This window comes from Ischnura elegans, chromosome 3 (genome assembly GCF_921293095.1).
Source record: "Ischnura elegans chromosome 3, ioIscEleg1.1, whole genome shotgun sequence".
Taxonomy (NCBI): domain Eukaryota; kingdom Metazoa; phylum Arthropoda; class Insecta; order Odonata; family Coenagrionidae; genus Ischnura; species Ischnura elegans.
The window spans coordinates 108067039-108092400 of NC_060248.1; the positions used below are offsets into that span (position 1 = coordinate 108067039).

The 25362-nt window shown below is 36.6% G+C and overlaps 1 protein-coding gene across 4 annotated transcripts in view; it reads right to left on the reverse strand.

Moving 5' to 3' along the window:
- Nucleotides 1-218: 218 nt before the first annotated feature.
- Nucleotides 219-25362, reverse strand: part of LOC124156334 (vacuolar protein sorting-associated protein 8 homolog) — a 59607-nt gene continuing 34463 nt past the window's right edge. For all 4 annotated transcript variants that reach the window (XM_046530825.1, XM_046530824.1, XM_046530827.1 and 1 more), the window contains 11 exons: nt 23011-23161; nt 21288-21592; nt 16232-16403; nt 14086-14225; nt 13770-13935; nt 9206-9319; nt 7365-7629; nt 6742-6876; nt 5400-5631; nt 4788-4944; nt 219-1966 (listed from right to left, as the gene is read on the reverse strand). In XM_046530825.1, coding sequence (XP_046386781.1) covers nt 1772-1966; nt 4788-4944; nt 5400-5631; nt 6742-6876; nt 7365-7629; nt 9206-9319; nt 13770-13935; nt 14086-14225; nt 16232-16403; nt 21288-21592; nt 23011-23161 — 2032 coding nt within the window. In that variant the 3' untranslated portion in view covers nt 219-1771. The remainder of the gene's footprint in view (nt 1967-4787; nt 4945-5399; nt 5632-6741; nt 6877-7364; nt 7630-9205; nt 9320-13769; nt 13936-14085; nt 14226-16231; nt 16404-21287; nt 21593-23010; nt 23162-25362) is intronic.

Here is a 25362-nt window from a genome sequence, read left to right on the forward strand (position 1 = left end):
ACACGTTAACTTAAAAACATAATAAATAGTGCAGAACATCCAGAGCATGATTGTACATATTCATAAAATTCAAATGTTAAGATATAGTAATTCTGTCTCAGCAACATTAAAAATAAAAGCCTAATTGATTGTACACTTGCGAATACTACCAACAGAATTTATAGTTCAAATTCAAAGATCAAGCAGGAAGTTGTGAGTTAGAAAGAGAAAAGACAGGGTTCTTTTCAGTAAGGGTATATATATTGTCATCTTCTACAGAAAAAAATTACAGGTTATCTTTTGGTCTCCAATCCTCGCTGAAACAATCTTTGCTAAAATTGAACTAACAGCATACTTCAATAATTTTGACAGTACTCAGGTATTATTCTATTCACCTGTGTAATCTAATCTATCAGGATGAACTCAACCGAGAATAAAATAGCACGCATGCAATGAAATAAGTCAGTTTAATATGAATTTATCAAGGGCTATTCTCTTTTTTCTCTTGGAAGTTTCATAATAAATTACTTTATAATGCATATGAAACATCACTTCTTAAGCAGTATATTGAAAAAAATTGATTCAGGCTCTCAAACACTTATGCATGGAAAATCATTATCTTTACCATCTCGAAAATTTCAAATTCGTAGAAATCACCTCTTCAATGATTCCTTTATCTTTTAAAAACCAGCAAGCTATAACATGGTACCCTCCACCAAAACTGGAAGATTTCCGACAGTGAAAAGGTCATCAGTAGAATAGTTGCGATGGATGGAACTTCTGCACACCTTTAATCCTACTCTCACAATAAAATGCCTCAGGTGTGCATAAGAATTTCTCCTGATATCAGGAGGGAACAAAGAAAAAAATTCAAATAATAATCATAGGAACATGAAAATCTACAAGCTTCAATTCTACATTACTCAATGGAATGAGAAATATCCATCAACTAATGAGATCAATGCTCTACCACTTCTAGACAATACATCATATTAACTCCTCATGGGCTTCAAAACAAATTGATGAGGGTGAAATCATATTTACAAATGCTCCCATAACCTATTGACTAGGTACATATTGATAACATAATATTCCAACAATAGTTTACACGCCATTCTCACGGCTATTACACATGGTCATACTCATTTATCACAGCTATAAAATTACAATATAGATACATAATTTCTTACAATTAGGGTGGTTTCAGTCTGAAGTCCACCACAATGATCAATGGTAAGGATAGGATATTGGAAAATAATTCATTTGGTCGACTTAGCAAAAGCGCTCCAAGAGAGCAATATCACAATGCAGAAGAGTATCTCTTCAAAAAATGTTCTTCATAAAAAATTCACTAGATAAATACGTTTAGTTAACTAAAATATTTTCCGTAATATCGATTTGGTACATATTTATAATTGGAATCCCAGAGATGACGATAATGACAGGTCTAGAGAAACGAGCTATTGGCAGACTTATTTAGATAAGGCTAAACAGCTTATAGTAAGATGCACAGCTTTCTAATACGTTTCCTAAGAGTTAGCTATAATAGTATGATGAATTGACTTTGTTCCCAAGAGGAAACTCGAATAAATTATAAAACTCTGATACCTCTCCTTTGAAGGATAAACTTCAACAACAACAAATGTCATATCCCACAAATTCAATTCTACTTTTCCAGCCAAAATGAAAGCATTTAGTTTCATTTCTCCATGCTTTTGCCTGGAGGTGGCTTTGACAATGTACATCAGCCAAAATTTGGCACAATTATCCATTTCTCTACCCAAAATGAAATTCAATCATAGGTCTCTCCAAAAGAGTAATCTGGAGAATAAGACATCCCAACTCTGGCAGGAGAATAATCATTGGACCATTCTGCAGCATTAGTGCTGCAAATGAGTGCTCCTTCCCTCCACGCTGATTTGCGCAGCTCAAACCACATCTCTACCGAATGGATCTGCTCCAATGTGAGAGATCCTGATTGCCTGCCCTGCAAATAAAAATGAGGACGGTGAAAATGCTATGAATACTGAAGAAAACAATCATAGTCTTTTTTAAAAGAAACCTAACAAGAGAAAAAATTGTAAACATTTATAATGCTACAAGAAAATTCGGCTGCAACTTATGAGAATAGGGTGGTTTCCTATTATTTTTTTATTGCCTAAATCGAAAGATTATTACTCCTGGAGTACATATTTCACGCTTTTAGATTTTTTAATTACGATATCTATTTTTAGCGATTAAGTGAAAAGTGAAAATTTTCAAGCGCGCGAAAACGCGACGCGTAAGTAGGAATGATGGGAAAAAGTCCGTGCGACGCATTTCTGGTTCCCCCTCCCGCCTTGTGAGGTGACCTTGATCGAGGCTCTGAGCGCTGATAGGACGCAGGATGCTAGCGGGTAGCTGAGTACCCTGCTGGCTGGTAGCGCTTGGCTTAAAAAAGGTTTATTAATACCTTATCAAACGAAGAAAACTTTCCAACCTTAGCCAGTTTTAATAGGTGATTATTAAGACATATTTCCCTGAGCTCTGTGCCTCATGCATGCATTGGTAACCTCAGACGATGTATAACTCCTATCCTCTCGTGTAGAAACTAGGTCCCTGTGACGTCACGTGCAGTGGAATCGCATGGGCGCCAATCTGGCCTTTTTCAAATGAGGATAAAATTTGACCCTTGCCATTCGTCTAAACTGGTATTTCAAAAACCAAATAATTTGTGTATTATGAATACACTAATGGTGGGTAACGAATCCCAATAAATGCCTTCCGTTTTCTTTGATGAAGGAAACTACCCTTTTAAACAAATGTATGATGGATTCAGCCATTACCTTTCCTATTTCTTAAATGCTTAAATAAGAACCAATTAATTCAGAAAATTTGTAAATTTTGAGATTCTACGAATAAATTGAGATCTCCCATAGACCACACCACCAATTTTCATAGTCATATTTGTACTGATGTATGGATAAGTAAAATTCACCGAATACCAGAGTTTTTAATCATTAACTGCATAGTACTATTTTATTAAGATTGGAAAATATGAATTAGGTCCAACAATATGGGTGGGATTGCTGGGAAATCATTAAGCTAGATCCAGGTACATCGGTCAATCGTTGGTGCAGCCATGACGACTGGACACTATGACCTGGGAGATTGGATATTAAGGACTGAATCACTGTGATTGAACTGTATAAGGGCACTTCACATGTGAATAAAAGCATTTGGATTCTTAGAAACTGTACATACTTGTATATTACCAGACTAATTCAAGTCCTGTGATATGGAAAATGTCATCATGTGTAAGTTTTATATCTTAAATTGCTAAATTCACACAAACACCATTGAAAAGTAATAGATTGGATGGTAATAATAACCTACATTATTCTAAATTTATTGATTTTTATTAACTCACGAAAAAGTATATGGATGAAATTTGTGCTTTAAAAAAATACAAAGTCACTAACAAAAGTATTGCCCAATTATGTCCACTGGCACCTTATGTTAAGTAATCCCTATGTACACAATTAGTTTGCTACACTAGATTCAGGCCTAAAAATTCAAAAATATCCCTCAAAAATACATAAGACTTATGAATGATGGCCTTGATGAGCCTCTACATAAAAAGGAAAAGAGATTACTCTAACGACCTGTATATCTGGCCCATTACCAATATTTTCACTTTATTTCTTTTCTGATTTAGCGCAGGTTTTTGCCGTGCAAAAGATGATGATCTAGGCTCACATGGGTCATTAAAACGTCATGTGATTGGCTGAACCAGGGTCGAAGGGGCACACATTAGGACACCATCACCCTTGTATTCCTCACATGAATTCTTGGATACAATTAACGAAGATTTGCAAATATCCCCACATACCGAGGATGATGGTCGACTGGGGGAGAAATGGCTTTGGGCTGTAGGGGGGACAATAGAGGAGGAGCCATATGCCATTCCAAGGTGGCTCCTCCATCTCCTCGTGGAGGTATAATTTGAGCCAGCAGTTGGGTAGGCCCTTGCCGTACAGATTCAACAGACGTCTCGACCCAGGGTAATTGCTTGTTTCCACTCATTTAGAGCCTGAAGAGGATGCTTATGTTCTCTTTCTTTGGTGGCATATTACTCAATTATAACTTAAGCGACCATATTGAACTATTCAGACAATTTAACCACACCATAGTCAGCATTTTCCTGCATCACAAATTTGATAATTTCACTTATCAGCTGTAAAATATTTTCTCAGGTGTATTTCTCTTAATATTTGAGATAGAGGCAGCTGTTGACATGGCTACTTCTGTTCATCCTAAAAAATTCAAGATATATATGTAATTTTTTAGTTTTTCCTCACAAAAAAGGACACTCAAAAGTGACAAATGAATATTCTTTAACATCCCTTCCCATTATTTTTAACACTAAAATTTAGTTTAAAAAAAGCACAGAACAAAACAAAGAATTCATTTCAAAGTATACAAAAAATGTAGTATGCAACAAAATGCATCTCTGAAAAGACTATTTATTGACAATAAAACCACTTCGCAACGGATTTCTGTCGTGAGGATGATCATAAATGAGTGGGATGGTCGGGCTTTATTGCATGGGGAGAGGCCCTAGGGACTCGCTAAGTTGGATCCCAGGCTGGGCCTCAATGCATCAGACAATTGCTACCTCATACCTGGTACAAAGATTTCCCTGTACTTAGTAACAAAGACATTCACCATGAGACCTGGTCTCCCCCCCACCTACAAAAATCTTAAGCCTTCTTAATCTTAGGATAGTTTAGAAGGATAATAAAGTAAATGGATCAAGGAAAACTTACACTACTGGACGAACAGCTTCGTGTAAGATGGTATGTAGCTGAATCTTCTGACTCCTCATTTTCCTGGTTGTCGGGCATACAATGAATGCACTTAGGAGATACTGCTGCGGAGCCTAAACAGTTGCCCAAACATGAATCATGGTAGCAGTGCCCACACCTAAGAATCAATTGATTGCATATTAATGCAAGGAATTGGTGAGAATAAGTAATATTAATCAAAAGGTTGTTTTTTCTGAAATACTGGCAAAATTTTACACATAAAATAGTGCTTCAAAACCAATTTTCAGATCAATATTCAATAAGACAGGATATGTAAAAACAAAGCTAAATTACATCATAAGGATTATGTATATTTACTGCCATTAATTAAACAATACCTTTAGGCTTTGTAAAAGGCGTTAACCTTCATGTTTTTTGTGGTGAATTTCACAAATAAAATTCTTTAAAAATAAAACAGAAGCCTCTTTGATTGGGACTAGAAAACTCATTAAATGAAAGACTGAAGTGATTCTAATAAGACAGAAACACTATCTTAACCTTAGACATATGTATACTTCTAACAATGTCAAACCTAATGATTATTACAACTGCACAGTGATGAAACCACTTCACCTCATTACTATGATGCTGCCTTCATCAGCAATCTCATCTAAAGGAGAACAGCACTTGGAACATAATGGAGGAATGACATCACTCTTGGAAACGTAATGGGGAGGAATGAGTGGCCGAACACCACGTCGTGAAGCTGCCAAAAGTTTAACCAGCTGATCATGTAAGTCCTGACCAAGCAGACGTCCTGTTGTAGCCAGCATAGCCTTCTCCTGACTGCAGTTCTCAAGAACATCTACAAAAACATTTAAGTCATCACTGATTACCAATAAAATAAATATTTGGAGCTTAATTAGGTATTTTGTACTTGTGTAGAAGGAAAGATTAAGGGATAGAACAACTGACCCTCAATTTATGGAGTATGCTGACTTTTCAAGGTTTGTGATTTACATGTGAAGATTTATGTGCTATAAATGGTAAAAATTTAAAGCACCAATTAATAATACCTTTTTAATTCTCCCAGTATGACAAACTGTATCAACTTTCATACAAGCTATAAGTACAGCAAGCTGACCCAATGGCTTTCCAAGAAATGGTTCAACTTCACAATGTCATAATTACATTAATTTCTCATGAGACAGAAAATAGGCAGATCATGACAAACTAACTCATTCAACACAAAATTTAAACAATGCAAATAAATATATAAAAAACAGCTCCAAATTTTTCCAAGACACTACATTTTATTGAATTACCATAGATAGTACCCTAGGGAAAGAGCCAGCACCAAGAAGGTTAATGACTTCATCCCAATATATCTATTTCACGCCACCAAATGCATGATAAATTACAATTCATTGTTTTGCATAATATTAATTCTTATTATACAGAATTCATGCAATGATTAATCCAAAAGAATGTATTTTTTTTGCAAATCAGAGTATTAACACAAATGCCTAGGATACCAACGTGAACTATTATTTAATACCAGCAACGTGAGTCATAAAATACAAGGAAAGCAAGCACTGGAAAACTAATGAGAGTAACAGAGCAGACTAGGCAAGTTTTAGAAGAGGTTAGCATAGCATTTATGCCATTCTTTCAAAAGTTGAGCCTTCATATGCCTTTCATGTAGCCTTTTAGCATAGCCAATTAGTGCGACGAAGACCCCATTAAGTCTTCAACAATACTATACGCTGGGAATACAAAAGACCTTACATATTGATAGCAATTTGTAAAGGCAATTCAGATGAATATATGTAAGGTAAAGCTTGTAATATCTCATTTGAACTGTAAATGAATCACTAAAATAACAGAATGAATAAACTTGAAGGTAATTCCCAAACTCCCTCTAAAATAGTGGAAGCTACAGCAAAAAACATAAAATGAACTCAAAATTACAAACCAATTAATAGCCCTCGAATTTCTCCAAATTTTCCTCCACGATATGCTGGGTCCTTCATAACTGCATGGATGACCTTGGGGAGGCTTGTGAGACCAACCATACTGGAGAGGAGACTATGAGTGAGCTCCTTGAACACTAAAATAATGAAATTGGAAAATAATTTTTTAAAATGCTTCCACCTTGTGTCTATTAACTTTCACCAGTTTCTGAGATTACTGATTAAACAAATTAAATAATTTCCTCAACTCAATACAACAGCTTTGTGAGATGAAGCTAATACTCCGAATTCAGTAAGTCATGCATCTCCCCATGATGTTTATTTAATAATGATAACTTTGAGTGCATTACATAATTCCTGAAATGCAGCCATACATCTCTATTTGGATATGCAAGGGATAAAAAAATTTCACTTTTATAGAAACACTATCATAATAGAGCAGTTACCTTTAAAATAATTCCTTTTCAGTCTTTTTATGATATATCTGATGGTTTACAAGATATCGCAATGCTGTAAAACTGCCATTTTAGGAAATTGTCTTTGCATTATCATATGAGGTCATATCTCCAGAAATTTTGAATGAAATTAAATCTAGAAGTTATAAAAAATCAGAGAATAAGCATACCATGGAGTAGATCTGTAGCAGGATTTGAATTTCCACCTCCCTCTTTTGAGGCAATTACTTTCTGTAACCTACGTTGAGGGGCTAGTAACCCTTCGAGTAGACTCATCCAAAGGGTTTCTCTCGTAGTGTCATCAAGTAAATTGGAACCTCGACGACATAAGTCAACTAAAGAGATGACATTTTCTCTTACTTCACAAATAATTTCATTTGGAATTTCAAACTCTGAGCTGCCAATATCTTCTCCAGCACAAAGAGGGGCAAGAATCTGTAAAAAAAAATAATTTAACAAAATTGAACATAATGAAAGTATAGCCCTGGGGAATAAAATGCAGTACTAACGGGTGCTACTCCTGAGTAAAACATGTGCGAGGCTTCAAGAATCATTCTTCCTCTAGCAATGCCATGCAAAAAGGAAATTAATGTCACTACAAGTCATATCATCGACTCATTCATGACAGTATAAGGAATATATATCCCTTAAACCAATTTGACTTTATTTTCATTCGTAAAACAAAAGCTCAGTAGAAAAATTAATTCTTAGAGATAAATAAAAATTATTCATTTATAAAATTTCAAGGCGACTTCTAGTGTACAATATATATCGCTCCATTTACTTCACAAATCCAATTACACATAAATAATAACACGTTGCGTACGGATGGCGAGAATTCTCGTCATTTTTTTCCCAAACGTTCTGGACGGATGACAAAGATTCTCGTCATTTAGGCGCATCAACCTAAACAATGTTAAAGCATACAATACGTATTCATTAGTACGTTTTCAGTTGTTGCTCGTTATTCATAATGAACTGATGCATCATAACGTTTAACTGGGTAAAGTCATATTCTAAACATTAGCTTACCCCAGTACGCAATGTGTTAAACACAATAGCCCTGGGTAGTAGGCCGGCCCTTATTTTTCAGAATTGCAAAAAGTTATGTTTACCTAGTCCCAAAATGATCCAAATGAGGTTTGTTTTCACGTGTTAAAATTTGGTTACTTTAAAATAACGGCAACCCGTGCCCCAAGGGCCCTAAGTACTAAGGACCCTCAATTGAGTTTTTTGGGGTTGAAAAAAGGCTATTCCTATGTAAAACGTAAAAGTAAAGCCCTTTTGGGCCAATTTTCTGTTTGTTTTGACCTATCTTTAAGCGTTTAGGAGATATCGTCCGTCGTAATGCAATCCCCCCCAGGGCGCCACCCCGCACCGCGGCACCGCTGAGGTACGGCCCGCACCACTTACTAGAGACTTCCCCTCCACCCCCTCCCCTCCCTTATTTTAAAGTAACCAAATTTTAACACGTGAAAATAAACCTTATTTGGATCATTTTGAGACTAGGAAAACATAACTTTTCGCAATTCTGAAAAATAAGGCCGGCCTACTGGGTAGTCCCCATGAGGAAAATTGGAGGCGACAACACGTATCACAACTTCTCCACTTTAGTTATCTCAAAATGCAAACACACTTGTGTAGAAAAGGTACTCATGGTGAAGATTGGGAGCAGTGACACATTATAATACTTCACAAATTGCCCACACATTATAAGTACTTCCACCAAAAGCATCAGTGGCCACAATGCATACCACCGAACACCCTATTTTCATTGCAATTCTCCTATGCATACTTTCTTTAGTCCTCTTAGTCTACAAGAATTGTCGTCCATTATTGTTCGACTCCATTGTTTTTCTCCCATCATCACAGAGAGATTGTTACAAATATTTAATAAATTTACTGAACTAGTCAAAAAATAATTACGTATGTACCAGAAAAATTTTACCTACCACAGACTTAGCATGAATAATATATTCTGTACTTAAGGAAATTATGATACTTCACTCACAATTTCTACTGATGATTGGAGCTGCTTGATGAGAATATCAAATGCTCCTTGAACATCACCCATCAGCTCCAGCACATATGCAGTGGCATCCATCACCTTATGAGTCTGAGTGATCTGAAAATTACAAAACGTAAGAATTATTCACCCACAGAGCTATTACATATTACATATGTATTCTCTTATATTACATATAATTATAAATTAGAATTACAGTTTTTACCAGCACCAAGCATGACTTAAAATTATTTGTAGGCCTTTGAGACAACCAAACTCATGCTAAAGAGCCTCAGTAAAGGATTGCCTGTCCTACTGTTACATAATGTAAGATATATAAATGAGGCAATGCCTATTTTCATACGTGTAAGGCCGGCCCATCTTTTTCATAATTTGGAATAAGTATATTTTCCTTGTATCAAAATTATTGAAATGATGTTTATATTCAGGCGCTAACATTTGTTTACTTTAAAATAACGGGAGCTAATGACCCAAGTACTAAAGACCCAAAATTAGGTATTTTTGGGCTGAAAAACTCAACCCGATGAGAAACATGAAATTAAAGATTTTTAAGAATGAAATTCCCTTTGTTTTGACATATCTCTAACCATTCATCACAGTGCAATCAGATCCCTCCCCGAGGGTTCTACCCCATATCCCAGCACCACCAAAGTACAGCCAGTACCGCTTACTTCTGCAGCTAGATACTACTGGAAAGTCAGTACTAGTTCATTAATAATAATAATTATATATTTATTCATCAGTAGCACAATAATAATTGTGGTAGATGTCGTCAATTAATATCTTGTGAGGACACCGTGATAAGAAATACCCTGGATATAAAAGGCAGCAGAATGTACATATACAATACAAATAAGACAGAAATCATACAATTGGAATCAAAGTGCAAAAGTACATTTAAAAGCTAATAGCGGAGAAATCAATTTCCTCCAGTGAGTATATGGGTTTAAATAGTAGGAATTTTTTTTTAGGGCCCTGCGGAAGACATTGTTGTCAACCGTTCTTGCTGAGTTGGGCAACATGTTGAAGTACTTAATTGCCTGATTTTCATAGTTAAAAGACTTGACCAGCCTACGTTGAGGCTTATCTAATTTTTATATCTGGAGGCAAATGCCTAAGCAATATATGTATGTGGCAATAAGAGGGAATGAATTTTTGTGCTTTCCACACCACCATAATATATTATAAAAAGTACTTGAGAATATGCCTATAACGAACTATGAAGAATTAACTGGAGCTAGCAATACTATTCCTTAAAGGAGTCCCTCCATTCTCTTTGAGCAATTGGGCCTCATGCATAAACTCAATGGATGTCTTGTTCCATATATTCAATTATGGCATGGAGTTTATTGCTTGCAGTTCCCTAAGAGCCAGGCTCAAGGAATTTGTCTCACGTAAGTTTCACTTTTTGTTCTACATTTGCATACATGTTAAGATGTGGGTCTCCACTCCCTGTACTGCATCAACTCCCAACAGTTCCTACCCATTCTCAGTGCTACAGATTAAAATTAAACACAATTTAACATTCTTCATTAAATCATACAGGTTAACAACTTCCAGCCTGGATGTTGCTAGTGAAGTACATATTGACCTGGACTTTGTCAACTTGGCTCAAAAGAGATTTTCAAACGAATTTTGGTATTAGAGAGAGGAGTTGGTAGGACTTTCACCACTTCACGAATCCCTTCCTGGGTATGAAAATTATGCGTATTAAACCATTTAAAGGCATGTAAAGGAGGACGTGAGTCAAGAAGAAAGCATTTTCTAAACAGCAAGGCCTTACACTTAGCTAATGGTGATAGTTATCTACAATGATAACTCTGTTAATTATGAAAGATTTTGCCACTAGGTATTCATTTTAGAAAGCTCTTTAATATACCATTAACATTTATAAACTGCATTCTCTGGTACACCCTTGCAAGAATGAGATGAAAATTCTGTCTACAAGACTGGTTGGCAAGTTTTAAAGAGTTTTCAAGTGATAAATGATTGTACAGAGACACATGAAGCTATGTCATCATTTCAAGTCAATTACGAAGGAGGAAGAGAACTTTTAAAATAAATTACAGTAAAACCTCTATGTAGTGAACCTCTTTACATCGTAAACCTCCATACTTCGTACCAACCCTCTGGTCCCGTCAGATTTACATGTAAATTTATAGGCAAACCTCTATATAGTGAACCTCTTTATCTCGTAAAACCTCCATATATCGTACCAACAAGACAGCCCCGAGACGGCCTAACTACCTCCGCAAATCGTACCGAGACAACTAGGGACCATTAATGCAGCCGCGATTACCTACATGGAATGACATTTTCAGCGATAAATGTTTCACGCTTATTTTTTTCTTATACACCTTTAATAATGTTCACGTTAACCATTAGTTAGGGCATCCAACTATCCTAATAATATTAAGTGACGGTAAATGAAGACAGAACACATCGTTTTCTCTTGAATCATGGTCAAAATCGCGCGATAGCACTCGCTTTCTTTTACTGATGGCTTTATTTTCTTGTAAGTGCCTACATACTATGTTCAGTTAATAAAAGAGGCGACCAGCGCAGCCTATAATCACTTGCTGACGGAAATATTTCAACTAACTTCACTCCCATCCATGGAGACAGAATTACTCGACCATATTGCTACTTCCGCTTCTAAAATTAAAATATTTCAAGAATTTTCCGCGACTTGAAATAAATCAAATACAGTTTCGCAATTATTTTATTCCCATATTTCCCGGTGTAGCACTTTCTTGCTACCGCCTTGGTAATTTTTTCGATGCTTTCGTGAACGATCGTAGTTTAAAATTTATTGCGCTTAGCGACAGTCATATGTCTTGCCTGCGTATTTATGCCGCGAAATCTGACTATTCCATCGGGAGTCCGGGACGTCAATTTCTAGCAATACTGAACGAACATCAATCCATGCGCGGCAGTGTTAGGTGAAGGAGGCAGCTAATTAGCTGATATGCGGTAGGGCATTGAAATTTTTTACCGTCGCCGCCGCATTCTGAAGTAGTTCGCCCAGCATTCTCACCTGGAAATCACGTCCTTTCGCAGACCAAGCGTTTCTGTGTGCCCTCGACAGAGTTTTTCTTCGGAACGCTACGTGCATTGTATTTTGGAGAGAGGGAATTCAACAAAATTTTCAAAATTACGCTCAATTTTTTGTCTATTTTTTGCCGTAGTCACGTGTTTATTTATTTTTTTATAATCTTTAACAAGTCACATGTTATAAGAATGATAAATCAATTCTAAAAGATATAATAAGGAGTATTTTCAATTAATTGCCATAAAATATGAAAAAATATGAAAATTACTTAATTAATCATAGGATGATGATGGATTCAAGAAATAAAAGAAGGCGACTGCTTGACATTGCCACATAATTAGCAATTTTCCTAGCCACCTACGAGGACAGGCAGAAGGCAGTGACCTTTGGAATACCATCATTCACCCTCACATCTATTTTAAATAACCGAGGAAAAACAGAAGAAACTGGCTAGGCTGCACAAATTAAAAAAACTCAGGCAGTTAAATATGATGAAGAAATTATGTTTAGAAATATAAAACTATTGTTCTTTCCTCCGAACACTATTAGTAAATTACAACCCTTAGACCAGGGAATTATTTCTTAAGTAAAAAGGCATTAACGAAAACAGCTAGTGATTTATTTACAGTGAAAATGACATTAAAAAGTGCTCGTGGAATTGAAAACATTATTTCGAGAGAGTTAGAAAAAAATTTTAAGCAAACCCATTAACTAATTTATTTTCTAAAAAGGCCTCTTCAACAATTTACTTATACCTTTGTGTAATCATTAAATTCTAAATATATGTTCAGTTATGCATACCTATATATTTAAATATATTAATATATTGGCTTAAAAGACAGTAGCACCTTTCATTTCCCAAGGATATGAAAAAATGGTGCCTACCACAAAAACCTCTCTATAGTGAACCTCCATACATCAAATTGCCCAAATTTTGGTCCCCTCCATTACGATGTAAAGAGGTTTTACTGTACTAAGACACAATCTTAATCATAGTACAACCTCTGACATGAATAAGACAGTTTAACTGCCAAATATGTACAGATTTTCAGAGGTCGATAAGTGATAAACTGAAAGTGTGCTTGATTTTGGTTCACCTGTACTAAAATGCCATTTGGCTGCAAAATTCCATTGGCTGCAGCCACGTCGCACGCGCAACAAGATCAGTTCATCACCATCGAGAGTTAAGGCAAAATTGTAATGCAATTTTGCATTCTGCAGGATAACTATGCTTTCCCTTGCTCAGGTTTTTCAACTTATGAACAAGGTCTCGGAACCCATCTTGTTCGTAAGTCGAGGACTAACTGCATTAACTTCATTTCAGTCATTAAGAGACTACGAAAGAATAACTTTTCCAATTTTAGAAAAATTAGGGCCAGGAAAATTGCATTCTCATCTCACTTACAACCAGTGCATGAAACATTGAGGAAGTGAATTATCCAGCAATATGCATTAACAAAAGCATAAACCAACAATAAGAACATAAACGAATAATACCTTCAGCGCTTCATCCAGTCGAAATCCAGGAACAGTTTCCAGGAATTTTTTTACTCTCTTTGGTTCATAGGAACACATTAAGGTAAGAAGTCTTTCATGCAATACAGGATCAACTGTTGGCAGGTCATCGCAAACAATGGATTTAACACTCTCTCCTGATGGAGCCCTATGTGTAAGGAACATATTGTTTTCATCTTGAATCAGTTTCAGCAGGTGAAAGTGAATGCAATTCAACAAAAATTATGTTTCCAAGAAAGCACCACAGAAAGCAGAATGAAAATACCACAGAAAAAGCTAAGATTACAAACATACATACTTGCAATGAAACATTTCCATCAACAGCTGATAGAGTTCGGCAGGAGAATCTTTCAATTTCTCAATTATCCTGGGCATCAAATAAGGACACTGCAATGCTAGTAGCTGCCCAGCTTTCTTGCTGTCAATGTCAACCAACTCCTATGAAGTAAACACAGAATATGTATACGAAATCACTGCACAGAGACGAAGACATAGTACATAAATAGATAAGTTGAAACTAGACACTAAAGGTATGCATAAAACAAAAAAAATCCAAAGGAGAAAATTTGCTGCAAAAAAGTCATTTCAATTGACAGGGAAGATGTGTAAGATATGGAGACTGGGGAGAGAAAGAGGGTTTAGAGGGCTCTTACAAGACTGGCGAGGCTGAAAGCTCCAATCATGTTTCGTGCCACTTACCCCTATTCAAGAAGTTTAAAATTTTACACTTACCCTGCCTGTACATAATGTTAACCATTCTTCACACAAAAAAAGAATAATTATTACCTCAACTCAGAGGTTCACCAATACTCCACCAGAAAACATAATGATCCGCACCCACCATTTGCGTGAACTAAGACATCAGCTAAAGGACTTAAGCATATGGGACAGCAACTTTACAATAAACTTCTCCTACAAATAAAAAATTGCACAACAGACAAGGTTTTCACAGATAAAGTGGAGTTATTTCTCCTCTCGAAATTGTACATATTATGAATAGACCCACTAGGCTGCCTACATACAAGGTGTATTTTACTTTCAGAGGAAATTTACTACCACCCAAGGTCATTCAGTAGCACATTGCAGTGAGCTAAAGCATACACAAAAGCCAGGTGCAAGGAGGAGAGATACTTGTTACTAGGACTTCTTGTTACTGAATTTATTATAATGGATCAACTAATGACATCCTAATTGTTTTTGTTAGTTAATCAATATTTTTTGACATATATTTGGCAGTAAGAGTGCACTAATATGTAAGGAGGGTGAAGTAAAGGAAAACAAAGAAGTATGCACAGTTGCCTCAGTTCAAAGCATAGGTACCACTGTACATCATGGGGTTTTTCTCTGCTGCAAAAATTTGTTCCTAGCTAGGGAAGGAAACAATTTTGCTTGCAGAAGCATTCCATTGTAAAAGATAAAAATTCTGGTGAAATTGATCAACCTCAATCTTTTTGCGGTTCCTAGAAGGAAATTGGCAATCCTTCAGTGATGGCATCTCTCATCTGAATAATATCTCTTGCGGCTGAATTGTCTTATCTACTTATTTTGCCTTTGTAAAATGATTAAAAACACCGAACAATAATAAGAGAGATTTCAGACCATAATGGGCTCACTAATTTACCATGCTAAAGTGGGCAATGGCAGCGGAGATTAATTCCCATTTTTTTTCTTGGAAAATTTTGAAATTCTAGGTTTTGATATATTACGCCTAACGAAATGTCTAGTTAAAAAAACATACTGTGCCATCATTAATAATCTCTTAATTTTTTTCATTACTGGTTAGCCTGGCCACCGAATGCACAAGATAAGTAAGAATATTTGAGTTCCCTATTCCATGCTCTTTGGTGTGATTATGTTGAATATGCTAACCATTGAAATTGAGTAACATAAGAGATTCTATTCGAATTGTTTGTTACAAGACCTACGAGTCGAGATAGCACTTCATCATCCGGTACAAAGGAATCAGTGTGTCCATACTTGTGAGTACATACTAGTCATGATGACATGCACTTGGTGTGGAATTATGAAAATACATACTCCATTTTATTCACATTGAAAGCAGATCAATGTTTAATTTACTTTGTATTACTGAAGACATGAATTTCACAGAGTGAGGTTAGATTGTTTTTTAAGAGAGTATTCCAATGTTACAATTGTACATTGAATTCAATAGCAACTTATTCAAGCAATTTGAATTTTTATCTAAAATAGAAATGCAATTTGTATTTTGCCCATCTCCTTACTACAGCCTTGCTTCTGGTTAGAAACTGCATGAAGAGGTAGTTCACCACCACCCAATTCAATCAGACAATCTCAAGGCAGTAAATATCATTTTAAACATACCAACTCAGATTCAACTTAATAATTGCATGATTATCAAGGAGTAATGGGCCACAAAAATGTTCTTATTTTAATACAGCTAAGATAAACAAGAACACACTTACTTTTATGTTTTCAACAATTTCAGGCTCTATCTGCAAAGAAATCTGCTGTGAAATTAGAGCATTCTGCAGGTACGAGTACACTTGATGCTTCCTCAATGGATCTTGCAAATAGCAGGATAAAATACTTTTGTAGTCCCTCCTTTGCTCATAAAGAAGCTCACAGACACGAAAACTAAAAAAAAAAAGCAAATGTAACCTTCACAAAAGGTAATAGAGATACAAGTTTCCTCGTAATGAGTTAAATTGCAACAGATAGAATGATTATAGGGATGGGTCGGTTCCACTTTTTTTGGCTTTGGTTTGGCTCTTAGCTTTGGTTTGCAGTTCCAGCTCTTAATTAAGCTCTTATATAGCTCAATTTTCAGTATAAAAAGAATTTTTCGGTACGATTAGTATGCTTGTTAAGGGTATTAATTTTACTCTAAGGACCATCTAATAAGCAACATTATAAGGTAAAAGAGACAGTATGAGGCTATTTTCTTAAAACATTAGAGCAGTGCAACCCTACATGTATAGAATAAGTGTTACATACAGTGCAACATCAATGAAACAAGACTCGACAAGACGCACGGTGCTCAAATAAACTCTCACTATAGCGAATAGTCGCTTTACCGGAGGTGGAGCAATTAATAGCCAATAAATCTATTGTCAACACTTATGTAGGATCAGGATTGGTGCGGCGACAGGGACATTTCTATCCGATAAACTTAAGCATAAATCCAGATGAAATGCGATGTTTTTTGCATTAATTAATTTCCTTATGTTAATAAAAAACTAGCCATTCAATTCATAAGCGCCGTTCTGAATAAAAATCATGCAAAGCATTGTTTTTTCCATCATTATCCCAATGCACAACCGACAATGCCACTTTTCTATGTACAGCATACTCCTGATTATCCAGGCTAATAATGGGGGGGGGGGGGAGAGGTGGCACGGATAATCGGGAAACACGGATAATCTGAAAACACGGATAATCCAAACTTTTCCATCAATTTTTGGTAATTCTCAAAATTTACGCAAATCAAACAATCTATTATTATTCATGCACATTGTCTGTTACTTTAGATTGCTTTCCGGAGTCATAAGGAGCTTCCTTTTTTCGACCGCAATCTTTTTAGCGGCGATTACGTGGTTGTACTCTTACTTCTACTGCTCTGTGTTATACCTACATAGTTTCCGAAGACCACGCATCCGTGGCTGCGAGATAGCAGATTTGGAAAATTGGTTGTCACGGTATTATTTTGGTATTTTTCGCTGAAAATTCAAACAATTACTGATAAAACTGTATTGTTGTTCTTTAATGCCTAAAATGCTTCCATTGGTGTTTGTCCGTCGTACCTGTAAGTTTCGCGGATGTTATGTAAAATAACATATTGCATTTGTTTCTGCAGACAAAAATGGTGGAAGGTGCAGTACAATGATCCTGCCACGGAAGACTTTTTCTATCATCGAACGTAATATCTTCATTATCTACGCTAAGGTCTTCTAAGCATGTATGATGATGTGATTAAAATTGCCATTGTTTCAAAAATTAGTTAGTTCCATTATGAGTGCTACACCCGGGACATCACTGAAATAATACACGTAAGAATACAATACGAGCGTATCCACAGCACTGCAATAAAAATGATTTGAATATCAACTGGCAATATTAGGAAAGATATTAACTTGATACTATTTCACGAAAAATATAACACAGATATCATGCTAATTTCACTTAAGTAAGACAAAAGCAAGCTGCAAGAAACTGTGACTGCGATCAAGATGCCAAAGAGATACGACAAGATGTCACCAATGTTTTGACGAAGTCTAAGCCTCCACACCCCAACCTACCCTTGGACCAAAGACGAGCGCTAGATGACCTGTAATTTAATAGTGACATCATCATTCTGGGAGCTTACAAAGGGAATTCAATGGTCATCATCAACAGAAAGGATTACCAGGCCAAGATAAAGTCACTGTTGGAGGATCCGACGCAAGCATATTGTATCTCCATGGAACAACATCATGAGATATCATATTGTGGATATCAAGGATTCCATTTTTTAACATATGGAAGATTAGTAGAAATTACATAAACAGATCGATGGAATAATGTCAGAAGAGCATGATAATTGAGGTTTTGATTGCTAAAGTATCATTTCAAAATCTATTCTGCCATTCGTGATAGAAAAAACATCACCATTAATTTGCCTTCTCAAGATATAATAGATACGCATGAGGAAATATGAAAATTTGGCAAGATTTCCAAAATGGTTGAAGGTGCAATAGTATGCCACTGACAAAGTAGCCAAGCTATGAGGTAGGGAGCCATAGAAAGCCCAACTGTTTGAGGGGAAGGCACTTTCACCTCTCACATGGCCGTACATATTTTCATTGAATGACATAAAAAACAAGTTTGTAAAATTTCAGAAAATGATTCGCTAAACGAATACTTCTGTACCTTAGATTTCTGGTTCATTGATCTATCACTGTATGTCATTTCAAGATTTTATTGAAAAATCTCAACTTTCGATGAGTGAACAGGGTTCAAACTGGCTTTCCCAGCAATTATTTCTGTGCTGGTTCTCCTTGGTATTAGTTCCAGTTATAACCTTAAGAACCAGAAAAACCACAACCAAAGGACAGAACAAACCCATCCATAATTGAATAAAAGTTTCTGGATTAGCTCAATCAAAGAATAGGAAAGATGACTAGTTCTTGACTTAGCAACTAATTTTTCAGCAACTTAGGATTTCTTTTAAAAGTCAAATGAAGAGATACATGGGGAAAATTGCAGTTAAATAGCTCAAACCCTGGATTTATGATACCAGCATTTCAGAAAAAAAAGAGAGATTGTATTTTGAAATAAAATGTAAATTTAAATCTAGGGATGGGTCGAATAGTAGATTTCTCGAATTCGAATATCGAATTCGAATATCAAATCATTGCTCGAATATTCGAATACCTCGAATTTCGAATACCTCGAATACTAAACGATGAATGTGAAAATGTTTGACTAGATCGCTTATGCAGCAGGAAACGCAAGATTTTGGCGAGTAATTGTGACTGCCATTAAAGGATTCAAACAGGAATTTAGCTGATTAATGGAATATTTTAATTTTATATAAACAATAGGGTAGTTTCCTTCATTAAAGAAAATGAAAGGCATTGATTGTGATTTCTTACCCACCATTGGTGTATTCATAAAATACAAATTATTTGGTTCTAGAAATACCGGTTTTGACCAATGGCAATGGTCAATTTTATCCTCATTTGAAAAAGGCCAGATTGGCACCCATGTAATGCCACTCCAGTTGACATCACAGGGACCTATTTTCTACACGAGACGATAGGAGTTTACATCGTCTAAGGTTACCAATGCATGCATGGGGCACAAAGATCAGGGAAACATGTCTTAATAATCACTTATTAAAGCTGGCTATGGTCGGAAAGTTTTCATCGCTTGATAAGGTATTAACAATCCTTATTTTAGCCAATCGCTACCAGCTAGCATGGTACTCGGCTACCTGCTAGCATCCTGCGTCGTGTTAGCTCTCAGAGCCTCGCCCCAAGGTCACCTCACTCGCGGCAGCGGGAAGCAGAACGACGTCACGCGGAGTTTTTCCCGGCATTCATACTTACCCGTCGCGTTTTCGCGCGCTTGAAAATTTTCACATTTAATTTAATCGCGAAAAATAGATATCGTCTTATAAAAATCTAGAATCGTTAAATACGTACTCCAGGAGTATTAATATTTCGATTTAGGCTATAAAAAATCATAGGAGAGCACCGTATTTGAGCATTACGCCAAAATGCTAAGCCCCCGTCGTATTTCTTCGTCTTTCCGGCATTTATTTTCCAGCGTAAAATGCTTAAATAAAGTCATAAATATGTCGTGTTTGGTCTTATTCTTTCTTAAATTACGCGCATATTACTAATATTTCAATCCAATAAAAGTGTAATATCAATTGCCGAAAGTCATTGATAGACACCTTTCGGGCTAGTAGATGACTCATGCAGCAGTTGACCTCCAGTAAGGGGGAAATTCGAAGCAGGTAGGTAGAAAAAGTTCAGCGGGTGAGAAAAGGGGGTGGGTGCGAGACACGTTATTATTTTTCTCGCGTAACTTGATATTTTTTTCGAAGCTAAGGTCTTCGTAATACGATCCCTGCGTGAGCTGGGACCGTTTGTTTGATTTCAGAGAAGAGGAAATCGTCGGAGGGGGTGGGGCAAACGCTGAATGGAGGGGGATAGCAGATCGTGGGAAATGCGCCAATGTCACTACCCCACGGCACTGATGAGTTCCTCCCTATGGTAGTTTCGTCTCCTGGGGAAGAAGGGTGAAACGCGATTCTATTTTTTTCCGGTAACTTGATATTTTTTTCGAAGCTGAGGTCTTCGTAATACGATCCCTGGGCAAGCCGGGACCTTTTGTTTGATTTCGGAGAAGAGGAAATTGTCGGAGGGGGTGGGGCGAACGCTGAATTGAGGTGGATAGCGGATCGTGGGAAATGCGCCAATGTCACTATCCCACGGCACTGAGCTTCTCCTGACGGGGGATAGTGACATTGTACGGGGGATAGTGACACCTGGGATTTTCGGATTTTTTTCACCCGATCAATTTCGGTTCCCCACGTTGAACTCTATTCACCGCTCTAACCCGCGAATTTGATGTAGTTCGTCAGCTTGCCTAAAACGGCGCTGCATGCACTAAACGACTAAGGGACTAAGGTTCTCCTCATTTTTTTTCGAGTCAACTACCAACGACGTGCGAGCGACAGTGTATGACACGAAATTAAAAGTATTCGAGGTATTCGAGACGGCACCTTTGGCATAAATATTCGAGATCTCGAATATCTAATACTTTCTAGTATTCGAGGTATTCGAGTATTCGCGGATACTATTCGCACATCTCTATTTAAATCAGATAAAGTATAACGTCCCATGCAAAGTCGACACCTTTAAAATCCTTTATATTGCAGACTGTTTAGTAAATCCATTATAAAGTGAGCCTAACTTAATTTGGGGGTCAAATGCATGCACAGAATCAAATAAAACAACTGATGGCACTCACAATTTTGCTTTAAGGCACAACTCCAGAAGTCGCTCTGGATCATAATGGTCAAGTCCTCCGGCACCGAATAATTCGAGCAAGGCCTGCTGCCTTTCTTCATGCTGTCCAATGGATCCTTCATTGCCGTCAGCCCCGGCCAGATATTCAACGACTCGCTCAAAAAGTTTCGACTCTACCTGAAGCGAGGGAGCTGCTTGCTGGGGTTCATCCACCATGAATGGGGACAAAGTTGGAGTGGGCAGAGATGGGGAGGGCTTGGCCATTTGACGAGCCAGAAACGTAAACAGTGATCCAACCTGGCTGGGCTACAAAGAGAAAAAGTAACGAAGGAACATCAGTGATAATCCATCTTTCCTACACAAAGAATACAGATTATTTTTAAAAGTGGCTTCAACTGGCCATCTTTCAAGGAATCAATTGTTTATAACAACAATGTAATATAACAATTTAATGCTCCCAAACACGAACAATCATTAGTTAATAAAACACATTAATAGGGAAGCTCTAGGCTATCCCTAAGATCAAAACTTGTGTGGAGGTAACCGAATACCACACAAGCAGAATTTACAGAATATTTTAAAGCATTATTTTACAAGCTCACTTTACACATTCATGTTGCAAAAAAATTTAACGTACATTTTTAAATTAAAATTTCAGTATGATCACATTCAAAAAACAACCATTATTTCAGGTGTTTTGAAAATATTATATTTTTTTCCTTTTTATATTCCTCTAGTAGTAGGTTAAACACTTTTGGAGGTAAATACAGAAAACATCTCTGGAATATAGTTACATGAGGCCTTGGGGGTAAAATAACTGATGGCATGCGGATGCTCTACTTATACTGCCAAGGCAGTGTGTTACATAAGTTAACACTGCGCAAGTAAATTTTTTTCAACACCTTGTAAACACATAAATACCTTCAGGGTAGAATATGTAAGTTGCAAAAAAGTGGCAGGGAGGGGTGAAAATGTTTTTTGAAAGTAATAGTTTGTAAACAAACCGCCACGCTGTTTGTTTAAATAAATAAATTAACAATCGTAGTGAGGAGGCATTAAGGTTGTGAGGGACGCGGAAAGAAAAACTAAGATAGGCGTGTATGGAGGGAACTAAGGGATAGACGTGTTCGAAAAAGATCAGGAGGAAAGCTAACATAGTGGTGTTTTGAGAGAATTAAAAGAGAGACGTGTTCTCAAAAGATCGGCAGAAAGAAGAAAAGGATGCAAAGAAAAAGGAGGCACCCACGAGAGAGGAAGATCGCGGAGTTTGTTTGAAGGTGAAGCACATGATCCCTGTGGTGCGAAACATTATCAGCATTTTATTTTGTCCCACAGTTTTAGTTTAGTTTCCCCCCTAAGTAGTTTTGATTCTGATTTCGTTTCGACCCTGAGTGTAACTCCTCGGGTTTAAATCCATTTCCCTTTCGTTTCCATATTCCGCTCCCCATAACGAAAATATTCAAATTTTACCGGTTTCGACTTTCATTCCATTTCATTTGCCAACCATGGTATTTACACACGAAAGAAAGATCCCAGTGAGAATTTTAAAAATCATTGTTGAATCAATAAGAGAGGCAAAATCCAATTAAAACATTTAATTACTCAATCTCAAGCAATTAAGATTAATGCAATACAAATACATTTTTTATTTTTAGGGTTTTATTTTCCCCCAACTTCTTCCCACAATAGCTGCGCCACTGCTTTTGTAAACAAAATAAACATACCAGAAATCCCTCTCCAAGCACCACAACCTGCAGCAAGATGTCAACCACACGCTGCCGCTGCCTAAGGCCCAGCTCCGACGTAAACTCAGGCTCCTCGAAGGCCAACGAGAGAACGTTGAGAAACTCCCTCATGTCGAACTGCATCAGAGTCCTGCCATGGAAACCAACCCAAGACACTCAGTCTCACTAAGCGGAGAAAAGAAGAAATCAGAGAAGAGATAGTCACCCATTGGAAGAGACACTCTTCAAAGAGGAGGACGAGGAAAATGATGTGGTGCTGATATTTGAGTGTGTCCATGAATAACAACCTCTTCTATGATATCAACAAAATACTTTGTTCACACATTACATTATACATTCACAAACAAAACAAAAGTCAACTGCTCAGATAACCACTTAAACTATCCAAGCATTTGCTATGAGGGTCGTTCAATAAGTAATACCTCACAATTTTTTAAAAAGTCATTGATATACATGGACCAAATCCTTGTCGGTGCTTCACATTTGATGCTTGTTCTCTGCACTGACTGTGGCACTGATCCAGAAGATGACAGAACTATAGTACAGCATCAAAATGGCATCTAAATACGACTCACATTAAAAACTGCATCCTGTTATTAAATTCTTGTGGGCAGATAAAGAAACTGTGATGAACATCCATAAACGTTGGTATGCACTATATGGAGATGCTGAGGTTGGTAGGTTTACAGTTGGGCGATAGGTTAAGAAAGTTACAGCCTCAGGAGATGCAGAAACACGCGTAGGCGTAGCCATGCTCAACATGGCTACGCCTACAAGATAAGAGCTTTTGCCACCAGGATATACATGCTACCCCAAAATGTTGCAGCACAGCTATAGAACGTGATGGGGACTACGCAGAAAAATAGAACATGGACAAGACATGTAGACGCATATTGTCACCAAATTCTGACTCTTAACAATAAATATGTTCTGTGAGAAAAAAATGGGGCATTGATTATTGAACCACCCCCGCATATTTTAGCATTTGTTACACTCAAATTATAATTAAGTCAAAAGAACTATATTGAATATGTTACGAAAATAAATTAGAGATTAAAAGTGACCATATAGGTATTCATAAGGTGCTAAACCCTGCACCTCAATTATGTAAATGTGACAGCGACGACGGCGATAGATGACCATCACGTTCTCCTATCACGTTCCGCTGTATCACGTGATCATGTAAGCCACCATCATCGCGCGTATCATATAGGTACGAGCGCGTGAGGTTGGTATCATTGAGAAATCTGAAGAGCCAATGAAATCCTTCGACACATCTTTGTCCGAGAATGCGTCGTCTGCGGAGTCTTTGAAATAACAATAACAAACAACGAAAACATAAAATGGATGCAATTCAAAGCTAAGTACTTCGCTTTGCCAATAGATAATAGTATGATAAAGTACTCGTATAATGGTAAAGTTATTGGAAAAGTGTAGTATTACTTTTCGATGTGTGATAACGTAATCCATTATGCTAATGCTCGCCGGGAGATGCTGCAGTCATTATATTTACTATATCGTAGAGAATGGCCGAAAAGTCGTGACCTTGGATTGAAACTAATTATTGTTGAAATGATAATGGAAGTGTAATCGCGCTAGCGATTTGAATGTAAGTAGTTAATAGTTGATTTATGATGATTAAAAAATCGAAAAGGAGTTTAACGATGTTCATGGTGAAACAAAACTCAGTACTATTCCACAAACTTTTATTTTAACAGTCTACTACTTTCGACGTTTATACCGTCATTATCAAGACTAACCTGACTGTTAAAATAAAAGTTTGTGGAATAGTTCTGAGTTTTGTTTCACCATGAACATTTCAACGTTCCAAGAAGTAACGCCCAAATCAGTTGAGTTTAACGATGTTGACATGTTAGAGAACGTACTTGGCAAATGTTGATAATTAAACTTCGATATAAAGTAATTGACGTTTGAATCACGCAGGGTTGATTGATTTAAATCACTTCGATTTTAAATCATGATTTAAATCACGATTTAAATCACACGATTTTTATTTAAAAAAATCAGGTGATTTAAATCATAATGTGATCTATATGTTTGATTTTTAAAGACTCAAAAAAAGGAAGCTGTACGTGTATAACTTTGATTTTTATGTCTTAATTCATACAATGATTTGACAATTATCAGCACAATGGTGGCTGTTAAATATAAATGATACTGTAGGAATGCATGTAACATGAAAATTTTTAAAAATCTTACATTTCAGTTTTTTAATAGAAAATACAATTAGCGCAAAGAAAATCATCAGTAAAATTGACAGATAATAAATTGAGCCACATTTAATGCTTAGAAAAATTCCATGACCTGCGT